The sequence below is a fragment of the Emys orbicularis genome, chromosome 5 (genome assembly GCF_028017835.1).
Source record: "Emys orbicularis isolate rEmyOrb1 chromosome 5, rEmyOrb1.hap1, whole genome shotgun sequence".
In the NCBI taxonomy this organism is placed as follows: Eukaryota; Metazoa; Chordata; order Testudines; family Emydidae; genus Emys; species Emys orbicularis.
The window spans coordinates 68,890,700-68,904,843 of NC_088687.1; the positions used below are offsets into that span (position 1 = coordinate 68,890,700).

Sequence of the window (14,144 nt, forward strand, 5' to 3'; positions counted from 1 at the left end):
CGCTGGTGCACTATGTGGTAGTTCAGGCTCTGGCTGAGCCTCTTGGGTAGGGCTATCTGCCGCTTCTGCCAGTTCAGGCTCGCTGGTGCCCTCTGGTGTTGGAGTGGTAGACGGGTTTGCAAGCGCTGGACTCAGTGCTGGCAATGGTTCTGGTGCTGGTTGCGTTGCCAGTTCCGGTTCTGGGACTGGCTTTGGCTGGGTCTCTGGGATTGGATTCACTACGGCTGTTGCAGTCGTTGGCAGGGGATCCGGTTCCACCACCTTTGTTTGGGTCTCTGGTAACACAGATGGGGCCCTGGTGGACGGCTCAGGAACAGGGATGGGGGTGAAAGCTTGCTTAGCCTGGCTGCGGGTAACTATTCCCACCCTCTTGGCTAGCTTCACATGGTTGGCCAAGTCTTCCCCCAGCAGCATGGGGATGGGATAAGTGTCATAGATTGCAAAAGTCCACATTCCTGACCAGCCCTTGTACTGAACATGCAACTTGGCTGTAGGCAAGGTTACAGACTGTGACATGAAGGGTTGAATTGTCACTGGAACCTCCGGGTTGATTAGTTTGAGGTCCACTAGGGATTGGTGGATAGTTGACACTTGTGCCCCAGTGTCCCTCCAAGCGATAACCTTCTTTCTGCCCACTCTCAAGGTTTCCCTTTGCTCCGAAGGTATGAGAGAGGCATCTGGGTCTGGGGATCTTTGGTGTGATTGTGGGGTAATGAACTGTAATCGGTTGGGGTTCTTGGGGCAGTGAGCCTTTATATGTCCCAGTTCATTACATTTAAAACATCGCTCTGCTAAGGTATCACCGGGGCGATGTTGGTTGGTGGAGACTGGGGTGGTGGGGTGAGAAGGCATCTGGGGTTTCCCTTGGGGTGTGGGTGGGGCCTTGGGTTGTCCCCGGTGGTAAGGTTTTGTTTCGGCTTGCCCCTTCTGATATTCACTCCAACTACTACTAGTTTTTTTCCTTTTCTGCCACCTCCACCCATTTGGCTCCAATCTCCCCCGCCTCGGTTACAGTTTTGGGCTTCCCATCTAGGATGTACCTTTCTATTTCCTCAGGAACACCCTCTAAAAACTGCTCCATTTTTACTAGGGAAACCAGATCTTCCAGAGATTTAACATTTGCTCTTGATACCCAGGCATCACAATTTTTGTCAATGTGGTAGGCATGTCGGGTAAATGACACGTCTGGTTTCCACCTTAGGGCTCTGAACCGCCGACGGGCATGCTCGGGTGTTAGCCCCATTCTGAGTCTGGCCTTGTTTTTAAAAAGTTCATAACTGTTCATGTGTTCCTTAGGCATTTCAGCCGCCACCTCTGCTAAGGGTCCACTGAGCTGCGGCCTCAGCTCTACCATGTACTGGTCTGTAGTGATGCTGTATCCAAGGCAGGCCCTTTTAAAAAATTTTAAGAAGGCCTCAGTATCATCGCCTGCCTTGTAGGTGGGGAATTTTCTGGGATGGGAAGTGGTACCTGGAGAGGGGTTGCTAGGATTGGCTGGTATATCCGGCCTAGCCCTTGCTAATTCCAGTTCATGCTTCCCCTCTTTTTCCCTCTCCTCCATCTTTTTTTCTTCAGCTTCTTGCTCGAGTTTTTTTAATTGAAGCAGTCTCTGATGTTTTTTTTCATTTTCTTCTGCTTCTAGTCTGGCCAGTTCTAGTTTGTTAGCTACTTCTTTGGTAGTCATTTTCCTGTTTTCTTGTGCTGGGCCACACCCCTCTGCAGTTGACTGAAACTGGGATGCACTCAGCTCAGGCTGCTGCTGAGGTAACAGAGACTTTCTACCTAGCTATCCCTGAGAGGTAGAAAGAAAAAAAACAATTCAGCTTGTAAATTCCTTTTACCAGCTGTTTGCTCACTGATTGAACCCTTCTCTTAACAAAGACCCTTGTAAAAAAAAAAAACTTAACACCTCTGCCTTCAGGCAAGGAGAGATAAGATATGCATCTACCTTCAGCTCTCCTTTCCAAGCAGCTAGAAAGGAGAAAAAAAAATCTTACTGGCTTTTGGTTTAAAATGATCCTACCGCTCTGCCACCATGTCAAGGCTGCTTCCCCACTCTGAACTTTAGGGTACAGATGTGGGGGCCTGCATGGAAACTTCTAAGCTTAACTACCAGCTTAGATTTGGTCTGCTGCCACCACTCCCAAAGCTAATTCCCTTCCCTTGGTAGCCTTGAGAGACTCTTCACCAGTTCCCTGGTGAATACAGATCCAAACCCCTTGGATCTTAAAACCAGGAGAAATTAACCACCCCCCCTCCTCCCTTCCACCAACTTCTGGTGAATACAGATCCACACCCCTTGGATCTTAAAACCAGGAGAAATTAACCCCCCCCCCCTCCTCCCTTCCACCAACTTCTGGTGAATACAGATCCACACCCCTTGGATCTTAAAACAAGGAAAATCAATCAGGTTCTTAAAAAGAAGGCTTTTAATTAAAGAAAAAGGTAAAAATCATCTCTGTAAAATCAGGATGGAAAATAACTTTACAGGGTAATCAAACTTAAAGAGCCCAGAGGACCCCCCTCTAGCCTTAGGTTCAAAGTTACAGCAAACAGAGGTAAACACCCTAGTAAAAGGTACATTTACAAGTTGAGAAAACAAAGGTAAACTAAGATGCCTTGCCTGGCTGTTTACTTACAAGTTTGAAATATGAGAGACTTGTTCAGAAAGATGTGGAGAGCCTGGTTTGATGTCTGGTCCCTCTTAGTCCCAAGAGCGAACAACCCCCAAAACAAAGAGCACAAACAAAAGCCTCCCCCCCCTCAGATTTGAAAGTATCTTGTCCCCTTATTGGTCCTTTGGGTCAGGTGTCAGCCAGGTTACCTGAGCTTCTTAACCCTTTACAGGTAAAAGGATTTTGGAGTCTCTGGCCAGGAGGGATTTTATAGTACTGTGCATAGGAGAGCTGTTACCCTTCCCTTTATAGTTATGACAGAGGGGCAGGGCCCTGGGGTGTCTGGGGGCAGCCCCCGTCCTTGTGCTGTGTCAGGGTTGGGTGCAATCTCACTGCTGAGTCTGTGTTCCAGGGGGAGAGAGAAGCTGCACAGTGATCTCCCATCTCTGTGAGGCAGTAGCCTCTGCTGCCCACTGCCATACTGGAGCCTCCACGTTTATTTGATAAACACAATTTTAAAATATTGTGCACAGAATTTTTATTTGTTTGGTGCAGAATGCCCTCAGGAGTAAAGCACCGAGAACTGCCGACTTCCTAGGTCTGTGTGCTAGTGTTAAGGACACACATACTTTCTATCATTATTATTGTATTGTATTGTCAACTTTTGGGGGATCAGTCAAGTGGTACTAGTTTCCCACAACGTCCTTCGTAAAACTTGGTTTCGTTTTGAGATTTTTCTAGGAAAACTGCTGCTCTGGGGGTGGGAGCTAGCCCACACCCGCGCACGTGGCTGTAGCTTGCTTTTTCCTCCAGCCGTGTTTGGGGTAGCCCGCGACTAGCAGTCAGCGGGCGGGGCGGGCCTACCACCCGCTGGAGAGACACGCACCCGGCACGGTCAGGAGCGCAAGCCGCAGCGTGGACCAGGGCATGGCGCCGGGCCAGTGACGGAATCACCGAGCGCAGGCGGAACGGGACGCTCGGGAGCGGGGCACTGAGCCGGGCTCCTTTCACGGCGGACCGGACACCCGGTTCCGATTTTTGCAGCGGTGCCCCCCGCACCGCACGTGTCGCCGTTGCCTGCCTGTGTCGCTCGCTCGGCGGACGCGTGGGACTCGCCATGGTGAGTGCGGGGGAAAGGGGGGGTTGCCTGTCGCGCTGCCTGTTCGAGACACCAGCACCCGCCCCGGAGGACACCATGGTCCGTGGCGCTCGTCGCTGCGAGACACGGAGCGAGGGGGCGGCCGGGCCGGGCCGGGCCGGGCCGGGCCAGGGGGCTGGTCCCTGCGGGGAACCAGCAGGTGCGGAGCCACGTGTACAAACAGCGAAGCCCAACACGTCCGCGCTCGCCGCAGGAACCCCGGTGCCTCGCCGCGTGTCCGGGGAGCGAGCGAGGAACCTACCCGGGGGCCCCCTCTGCCTGTTTCTAAAACCGACTGGAGACAGGGAGGAGCCGTGGGGCTGCTTTGGCAGGGCTACTGCCCGGCTGCAGGCAGGTTACATGGGAACGGGAGCGTTGGGGTGTCTGGAAACAGGGCCGGCTCCAGGCACCAGGCAACCAAGCTGGTGCTTGGGGCGGCACCTGGAGGGGGGCGGCGTGGCGCTCGGGCCGCCGGGGAGAGCGGGGCCACAGCCGGGCTCGCCGCCCTCCCCCCGGCGCTCGGGCCGCCCTACCCCCCCTGCGCCCTCCCCCCGGCTGCCGGGGGGAGAGCGGCGAGGCCCAGCCGGGGCTCGCCGCCCTGCGCTCTAGCCGCCGGGGGGAGAGCCGAGCCCCCGCCGGGGCTCGCCGCCTTGCACCCGCCGGGGCTCGCCGCCCTGCCCCCGGCGCTCTGGCCGCCGGGGGGGGGGGGGAGAGCCGAGCCCCCGCCGGGGCTCGCCGCCCTCCCCCCCCAGCGCCCTGCCCCCGGCCGCCACCCTCGCCCCGGGGCTCCGGCCGCCCTCCCCCCAGCGGGAGAGCGGAGCCCCCGCCGGGGGTTGCCGCCCCCCCCGGGCTCCGCCCCCCCCCGCGGGGGAGGGGGGGGGGGGCGGCCGGAGGCTTTTTTGCCTGGGGCGGCAAAAAAGCCAGAGCCGGCCCTGTCTGGAAAGGTCGTTCGGAATCGTTGTCGCTGTGTTTCAGGGTCTTCCACCTAGTGCCCTACGACAGTCTACTTTTCCGTATAGTTATTCTGTGCTTTTAAATCATTCAAGCATGATAACTCCGCAAAGAATTAACTAAGGGATCCTGCCGCTCCCCTGCGGCCACATAGTCCTTCATTACTTGCTATTCGCTCCACCTGCCTTACCCGGCACACTCACTCTTAACCTTGCCTACTGAAATTTGCAAACATATATACAAAGACCAAAAATAACAAATAACCAGGAGATCATAAAATTCATATTCTTTTCAATTGAGTCCCTTCCAGTGTATTAAAATACCAAAATATAGAATTGTGTTGCTCAATATGAAGACTATAGATGAGACTTTCAAAGTCAGATGGGGGAGTTGGACATATAATCCCTATTGGTTTCTAATAGAAATTAAATATCCAAATTGCTTAGATAGATTTGGGAGTCTATTGCTACACAATATAATTAAAAGTACAAATTTGCAAAGTCTGTGTTTAATGTACGAAGCTGTGCAATCCACACATTTCGTAACAGATAATTAATTCCAGCTGTATTCATAAAAATATTTTTACCTCAACATACCACAGTATAAGCGAACTAATACATTTGTAGCATAACTTGGTATACCCTGGGACTATATTCTTTTCAAAATCTTTATTCCTTTAATAATAATTAAAAATATATATATGCAACAGCATTTCTATTACAGAAAAAGGAGTAAAGTTTAGGTGTAAGTCTTACTTTCTATTCTGCTGATTTTTTTTTCTACATGCCTAATGTAAGCAGTCCAAATGGTTTAAGTCATAGAATCATAGGACTGGAAGGGACCTCGAGAGGCCATCTAGTCCAGTCCCCTGCACTCATGGCAGGACCAAGTATTATCTAGACCAGTGGTTCCCAAACTTGTTCCGCTGCTTGTGCAGGGAAAGCCCCTGGTGGGCCGGGCCGTTTTGTGTACCTGCCCCGTCCTCAGGTTTGGCCGATTGCGGCTCCCAGTGGTCGCGGTTCGCTGCTCCAGGCCAATGGGAGCTGCTGGAAGCGACGGCCAGTATGTCCCTCGGCCCGCGCCTCTTCCAGCAGCTCCCATTGTCCTGGAGCAGCGAACCATGGCCACTGGGAGCCGCAATCGGCCAAACCTGCGGACGCGGCAGGTACACAAACCGTCCCGTCCCGTCAGGGGCTTTCCCTGCATAAGCGGTGGAACAAGTTTGGGAACCACTGATCTAGACAATTCCTGACAGGTCTTTGTCTAACCTGCTCTTAAAAATATCCAATGATGGAGATTCCAAGCCTCCCTAGACACTTTATTCCAGTGCTTAACCACCCTGATGGGAAGTTTTTCCCAATGTCCAAACTAAACCTCCCTTGTTGCAATTTAAGCCCATTGCTTCTTGTCCTATCCTCAGAGGTTAAGAAATTTTTTTTTCTTCCTTCTCCTTGTAACCGCCTTTTACATACATCTCTACCCCACTATAATGCTGTTCTCGGGAGCCAAAAAATCTTACCGCGTTATAGGTGAAACCGCGTTCTATCGAACTTGCTTTGATCCGCCGGAGTGCGCAGCCCCGTCCCCCTGGAGCACTGCTTTACCGCATTATATTCGAATTCGTGTTCTATTGGGTCACGTTATATCGGGGTAGAGGTGTACTTGAAAACTTATCATCTCCCCTCCCAATTGTCTGTTTTCCAGACTAAACAAACCCAATTTTTTCAATCTTCCCTCATAGGTCATGTTTTCTAGACCTTTAATCATTTTTGTCATTCTTCTCTGGACACTCTCCAATTTTTCCACATCTTTCCTAAAATGTGGCACCCCGAACTGAACACAGTACTCCAGTTGAGTCCTAATCAGTGGGGAGTAGAGCGGAAGAATTACTTCTTGTTTTGCTTACAACACTCCTGTTAATACATCCCAGAATGATGTTCGCTTTTTTTGCAACAGTGTTACACTGTTGACTCATATTTAGCTTGTGGTCTACTGTGACCCCCAGATCCCTTTTCATAGTACTCCTTCCTAGGCAGTCATTTCGCATTTTGTGTGTGTGCAACTGATTGTTCCTTAAATGGAGTACTTTGCATTTGTCCTTATTGAATTTCATCCTATTGACTTCAGACCATTTCTCCAGTTTGTCCAGATCATTTTGAATTTTAATCCTATCCTCCAAAGCACTTGCCCTCCCAGCTTGTAAGTGTACTCTCTATGCCATTATCTAAATAATTGATGAAGATATTGAACTGAACTGGACCCCGGACTGATCCCTGCGGGACCCCATTCATTACACCCTTACAGCATGACTGTGAACCACTGATAACTACACTCTGGGAATGGGTTTCTAACCAGTTTTGCACCCACCTTATAGTAGCTCCATCTAGGTTGAATTTCCCTAGTTTGTTTATGAGAAGGTCATGTGAGACAGTATCAAAAGCTTTACTAAAGTCAAGATAATAATTTACTTTGTTTATATGCTTATGGGGAATTCCTCTAAAATAGGTGTTCTAGCTTTCAAGGCCAGATATTCAAAATAGCCTCAACGCCTGCCCCCAAAATTGTACCTGCAGTTTGGCATGTGCAAATTCAGCAGGTGTATTTGATTTTCCTACTGTAAGTGTAGGGAGTAGGGAAACTAGTGTAATAAAATTCTACCTTGTCATATTTAATGGTGTCCACTGACACACATTCCAATTTGCAAACTTTGCTTTCTCCACTTAAAAAACATTAGTACTTTTTAATTCTAGCTGTGAATAAAATCTGTTGTTGTACCACAGAGTGTACTTTAAAAACTCTTCCAGACATTCATTGCAGGTTCTTTAACCAGGCCATTTTTTAAGCTGTTCTATCATCAGAAAAGGCAATTTGAAACTTGTTGCAGAAGTTGGAATAGGATCAGCGCTCTGTTAAATGCTCAGGTAGTTAATCGGTTCTTTCCTTTTCTATGTCAAGTCAACAGGACAGAAAATCATTCTGTTCTAGAGACTATAAACAAACAAAAGTTAAATGAACATAACAAATTTGATTGCAGCCAAAGGTCTTCCCTATATGTAGAAGACACATACCACCAAACCGAGAGAATGAAAAACTAACAGGTGGTAGTAAATATAATGTTAACTGGTTCTGAATCAATCATTTCAAGCACTGTCTACAGGGAGTTGTCTGGATAAATTAGTTGTCAAGATAACCATATATAAAAGTGTTGAAAGTTTTAAATTTTTACTCTCTGTGGTGTTGATCAATGTACAACAACTGAAATGTATCTGTCTTTTTGGACTCTTTTGGCTCAAGTTTTGAGCAAGTAGTTGGCTCGTATGTGTATTGCTGTATCACAGTAGTATTTCAGTGTGTTTCTGAACTGGATGGGCAAATGAGTATGATTGTTAGCAATGACTTGACTAGAGCAATTATCTATGTTTTTTCTAGACTTCCCACCACTATTCTGTCTAGAAACTCCAATCCTAAACTGAAAAACTTCTGTTCCAGTCTTGTGGGTAGGAGGCTGTGTCAAATTATATCACATTTTTGTGATGTGGACTAGAATAAGGCCATCAAACTGCAATTATATTTCAAAGCCAGAAAATCTTTGTGTGTTCAACCAGATTTTGATAATGGATATGAAAATGAGTTCAGCACCATGGGTTCTGGTCAACTCTTGGTTTTAAACATTTAATTTCTCCTATGTTTTATCCTCTTGGCCCTTATCCAGCACAGTGACTTAGGACAGAAGCATGCAAGTGTGTAGTTGATCACCTGATGCTAATGTCACTTGTGTGGTAGCAGAAGGTGTTGAAGCCCTCAACTAGATTTGTTTCCTTTGGAATGCATATACAGCAGTTCATTAGTACAGATTCTGCCTGGTCCACATTGTGATGCCCCCAACAACGGAAACTACAGAGCTTCCTATTTGTTTGTTTTTTCTGTAATGTTACAAAACAATGTTCATGTTATGGTGTGTTTTTAAGTGCCCTGTATATACGTAACTAAATAGAATACAATATTACTTGCTCTTTGGCCAGAAGGAGTAAGTTATTTTGGCACAGTGGTGTGCGTAAGATTCAAGAGGAAAATTCCTTGCTGTTTATGGCATGATATTTTCTTTTTTATATACCTGCCTTGTTCATGTTGCTGTTGCTTCCAGTTTGGCATGTAATTGGGCTGAAGTCACATGAGCAACAATAGTTGGCTATTAATACCTTCTTTAAATTAGTGGAGCTTCAGGGTGTCTTCTCAAGAAGTGCTAGAGGAAGCAGTCTATGCAAATTTAAATCATCACATTAATAAACTTGTGAACACTAGTGCAGGATCACTACTTTATGACCAAGCTTACTCTTGTTTTCTTTCTTCCCTATGTATTCCTCAATGTCGCACTCCTTAGTAGTCTTTCCATTAATTTTGGGGCAACCTTCAAACTTCATAACAAATAAATAAAAATGATGGGAACTACTGGGAAAAAAACTAGCCACAACTGAAACTTGAGTCTGGTTTGTATTAGGTAGATGTTACAGCTGTATTCCTATCTGTATCTTCTTGAGAAGTTTCTTGTTTCAGATTCAGAACTGAGAAATGGAGTGGTGTGGGGATGAGGCTTGCGATGCATTCCTTTTTAAAAAGAGCCCCTTCCTGTAACCTGAATGTTTGCTTAAGATGTTTTTTCTTTAGAACATGTACAAATGCACTTGAGTCACTGACATTGCAGAAAGCTATAACTTTATCTCTATTTGTAAAAGTCCTTTAGTGCAGAAGTGACCATTGGATTTCTTTCAGAGTAGCAGCCGTGTTAGTCTGTATCCGCAAAAAGAACAGGAATACTTGATGTAGCCCACGAAAGCTTATGCTCAAATAAGTTTGTTAGTCTCTAAGGTGCCACAAGTACTCCTGTTTTCATTGGATTTCTGTTGCTCCACCAAGATGGAGCATTGTATTTTGGGACATGTAGTCTCTGTGGGTGGCAGCTGCAATCTGGTTCTTTCTGTGCAGATTAGATGGGTTCCTGACAAGGGTTTAAACGGAGCCGTCAGTTGGGAAAAGTTTAAATAAGGGTATACTGGAAATTGCATCCTTGTTAGGAGAGGTAATTTAAAGTTTCCTCACCACTGAGCTCCTTTAAGAAGGAAGGTATTTTCTGTTAGTAGAAGAGTAGCAGCCTGTAACAAATTTTATATCTTTTTTTAGTTTAGAGTTAGTGTGTGTTATAACTGCATGCTTTGCTTCAGCCTTCAGAGTTTGTATGCCTGATTTTCATATTGCATGTGCTGTGTTGGAATCTGAACTCAGGAGTCTGCATTTTATTATTCTTAGTAACACCAGGAGTGACATGAATATAACTTATACTAGCCCACCTAAACCCACTGTATGAATTTTGGACCTTCTGAGGTGTTAATGCATGCTCTTTCTTGAGTGAATCTCTTTGATAAGGTGCTGCTGGCTTCCCTTTGAGCAGTCTTTTACTCTGGTTGCAGTAGCTTATGAGACACTTTGTGAAGAGAACTGAAGTGTCTCATTTTATTCCTTGTTATGTTTCATTTCAGCCAAAAGTACCAAAGGGCAGAGGAGGAGGGCAAGAGAAAAAAGTCATCCATCCTTACAGCAGAAAGGCTGCTCAGCTTATGAGAGAAGCACACAAACAGGAAAAAAAGGAAAAGTGAGTTAATTTGTACTGATGTTATCCAATGTGGGGGAAAGGGAGAATAATTCTGTGTTTTTAAAAGTATTATTTTGAGTCTGAATTTCAGGAAAGTGGGGAACACGAAATTTGGAACCTTTTTTGGTAAGTGGGTAAAACTAGGAGTAATTAATAATATGAATTTAAAACAAAGATAATTAGGCTGAATATCAGGTATTATTTCCTAATAGTGAGACTGTTTGTAGAATAACATTTTTTGGAAACTGATAGAAGCTTCAGCACAAGAATAATGTAAAATTAAATTAGACAACCTGATGTATTCGAAAGTCAAGGTACCAAATTATAGGAATGTAGGATTGGAGGAGACCTGAAGAGGTCATCTAGTCAACGCCCTTGCACAGAGACAGGATTAAGTAATCCGGATTAAGTAAAATGTAAGATCATTGCATAAATCTTGAACCTAATGCTAAATTCTACCAGATGATTTTCAGAATTTTACTTATACTATCAATCTATTTACCAAAGTACTTTTTTAAATGATTCTGATTAACACATGACTGGTAATTGACATGGAGCTTTTCACCTGGTTTGAATCTACTGCAAGTTGACATTGACAATAAATTTGGTTTGAATTCTGTTTCTTGGTACAAGTGTCCAGATGACAGAAAACCCCAAGATAGCTGGCATATTTTGTAGCCTTACCAAAGGAGGGAAAGACTGAATGAGAATAGAGCCTGAATAACTCATCTCTAGAGGTGGTCCCTGCATCTTTTTTCCTGCTTTTTTTATGGGATCTGCCTGCCTTCCCCCCACCACACTTCTGTGGGGCTAGCGAAGGGCACTGTGTTGAGAGGGATAGAGTTTGCCTAGTGCCAGCAGGGTAGAACATTTGGTGAAGAGTTCTGATTGTGTCTACTGCTGGAGCTCCTTTATGCCATGGTAATCTGATCTTCAGGCAGGACAGCCTCTCTCTTCTGGGAACAAATTTTCTCCTCAAACTGGGAACTCTTTTTTAGGGCTGCTTAGTGCTTTAAAGGTCTGCTTGTTGGCATTTTAAATGTCAGTATATATAATTAGAACAGCTTTGGGAGATTCTCTGCTATTGCATGTTTTATCTATTAAATGCATGGTTAGAGATGACCAGGACAGTCAGGGTGGATAAAAATCAATGACTTTTTAAAAAAAATACAAAAAAATCCGATTTTATTTAAATCAGATTTTTTTGATAAAATGCTTTGAGGAAAAAAACCTACCTAAAGATAGTTTTAATTAAGATACATTATAGCTCAAAGATATCTCATAATGGAATAAGGATTATTAATTCTATAGTATGAGATAATATATTCATGTAATGTTTAAGAAAAGTTTTGTAAATGAGTTCCAATAGTTCATGGATTAGGGACCCAATCTTATGGGATTCCAGGGGCTTCTGTATAGATTATTTAGGTTAATCTTTCTATCTACCCAATGGGACTCAGTGCTAACTAAGTCTAGAAGATACCAGCAGAGAAGCTTAGTTTTGCAGTTCTCAAACTGTTGATTTGTGTCTCCAGAGATAACATGCTTGTGATGGTCCACGCCCCTGAGGTTGCGAGCGGCGTGGACTATCCGCCACCGTCCGTCAAATAGCCCTTCAGTCCAGGGCAGTATGGCCTAGCGGCCAGAGTCTGTCGTCCCCTTTTCCTCAAGGAGACGCGGCCTGACGGCAGGAGTCTGTAACGCAGCCCTCGGCTACAGGGCAGTAGGGCCTAGCGGCCAGAGTCCCGGAAGCAACCCTCGGGCGGAGGGTAGCGTGGCCTAGCGGCCAGAGTCCCGGAAGCAACCCTCGAGCGGAGGGTAGCGTGGCCTAGCGGCCAGAGTCCCGGAATTGGGGTGCGACAGCCCCACTAGGTAACTACAGGCCTGTTAGTTTAACATCTGAAATATGCAAGGTCTTGGAAAATTTTTTGAAGGAGAAAGTAGTTAAGGACCTTGAGGTCAATGGCAATTGGGACAAATTACAACATGGTTTTACGAAAGGCAGATGGTGCCAAACCAACCTGATTTCCTTCTTTGAGAAAGTAACAGATTTTTTAGATAAAGGAAATGCGGTGGATCTAATATACCTCGATTTCAGTAAAGCGTTTGATACGGTACCGCATAAGGAATTATTGGTTAAATTGGAAAAGATGGGGATCGATATGAAAATGCAGAGGTGGATAAAGAACTGGTTAAAGGGGAGACTGCAGCGGGTCGTACTGAAAGGTGAACTGTCAGGTTGGAGGGAGGTTACCAGTGGAGTTCCTCAAGGTTCGGTTTTGGGTCCGATTTTATTTAATCTATTTATTACTGACCTCGGAACCGAATGTAGGAGTGGGCTGATAAAGTTTGCGGATGACACAAAGTTGGGAGGTATTGCCAATTCGGAGAAGGATCGGGATATCCTGCAGGGAGACTTGGATGACCTTGTAAACTGGAGTAATAGTAATAGGATGAAATTTAATAGTGAGAAGTGTAAGGTGATGCATTTAGGGATGACTAACAAGAATTTTAGTTATAAGCTGGGGACGCATCGGTTGGAAGTAACGGAGGAGGAGAAGGACCTCGGAGTCCTGGTTGATCGCAGGATGACTATGAGTCGGCAATGTGACGTGGCCGTGAAAAAAGCTAATGCGGTCTTGGGATGCATTAGGCGAGGTATTTCTAGTAGGGATAAGGAGGTGCTGCTTCCGTTATACAAGGCACTGGTGAGACCTCATTTGGAGTACTGTGTGCAGTTCTGGTCTCCCATGTTTAAAAAGGATGAACTCAAACTGGAACGGGTACAGAGAAGGGCCACTAGGATGATCCGAGGAATGGAAAACCTGTCGTATGAAAGGAGACTCGAGGAGCTCGGTTTGTTTACCCTAACCAAAAGGAGGCTGAGGGGGGATATGATTGCTCTCTTTAAATATATCAGAGGGATAAATACCAGGGAGGGAGAGGAATTATTTCAGCTCAGTACTAATGTGGACACGAGAACAAATGGATATAAACTGGCCGTCGGGAAGTTTAGGCTTGAAATTAGACGACTGTTTCTAACCGTCAGAGGGGTGAAGTTCTGGAACAGCCTCCCGAGGGAAACAGTGGGGGCGAAAGACCTCTCTGGCTTTAAGATTAAGCTTGATAAGTTTATGGAGGGGATGGTTTGATGGGATAACGTGATTTTAGTCAATAGGTCAATAACGTGCCATCGCTGGTAATTAGTATCAATGGTCAATGTGGGTCTGGCTGGAGAATCTTGCCCGCATGCTCGGGGTTCTGCTGATCGCCATATTTGGGGTCGGGAAGGAATTTTCCTCCAGGGTAGATTGGCAGAGGCCCTGGAGGTTTTTCGCCTTCCTCCGCAGCATGGGGCAGGGGTCGCTTGCTGGAGGATTCTCTGCGACTTGAAGTCTTTAAATCATGATTTGGGGACTTCAACAGCTGAGTCAAGGGAGAGAATTATTCCAGGAGTGGGTGGGTCAGCTTTTGTGGCCTGCATCATGCGGGAGGTCAGACTAGATGATCATAATGGTCCCTTCTGACCTTAAAGTCTATGAGTCTAGGGGGGCCCCGACCTGAAACACGCTGAGTTTCCCCATGGGGGGGAAGGTACCACTCTGTCACCCTCCCGGGGTCCCTTCCTACCAGGCTCTCCGTTGGGGTCTCCCAGGAGTCGTCGGGTCCTTGGTACTTGGCGGATTCGGTCGTCCCCTGGGTCTCCTCCAACCGCTGGGGCGCCGGCGGGCCGTGGACGGCGTCTCTTCCCGGTGCAGCCAACGGCTGTGGCTGGTCCGCCGCAGGAGCTTCC

General features: G+C 46.4%; 1 protein-coding gene across 1 annotated transcript in view; it reads left to right on the forward strand.

Moving 5' to 3' along the window:
• Positions 1 to 3,640: 3,640 nt before the first annotated feature.
• The window catches only part of TMA16 (translation machinery associated 16 homolog), a 53,337-nt gene continuing 42,833 nt past the window's right edge, over positions 3,641 to 14,144 (forward strand). The window contains exons 1-2 of the mRNA XM_065405211.1: positions 3,641 to 3,735; positions 10,239 to 10,351. Coding sequence (XP_065261283.1) covers positions 3,733 to 3,735; positions 10,239 to 10,351 — 116 coding nt within the window. The 5' untranslated portion in view covers positions 3,641 to 3,732. The remainder of the gene's footprint in view (positions 3,736 to 10,238; positions 10,352 to 14,144) is intronic.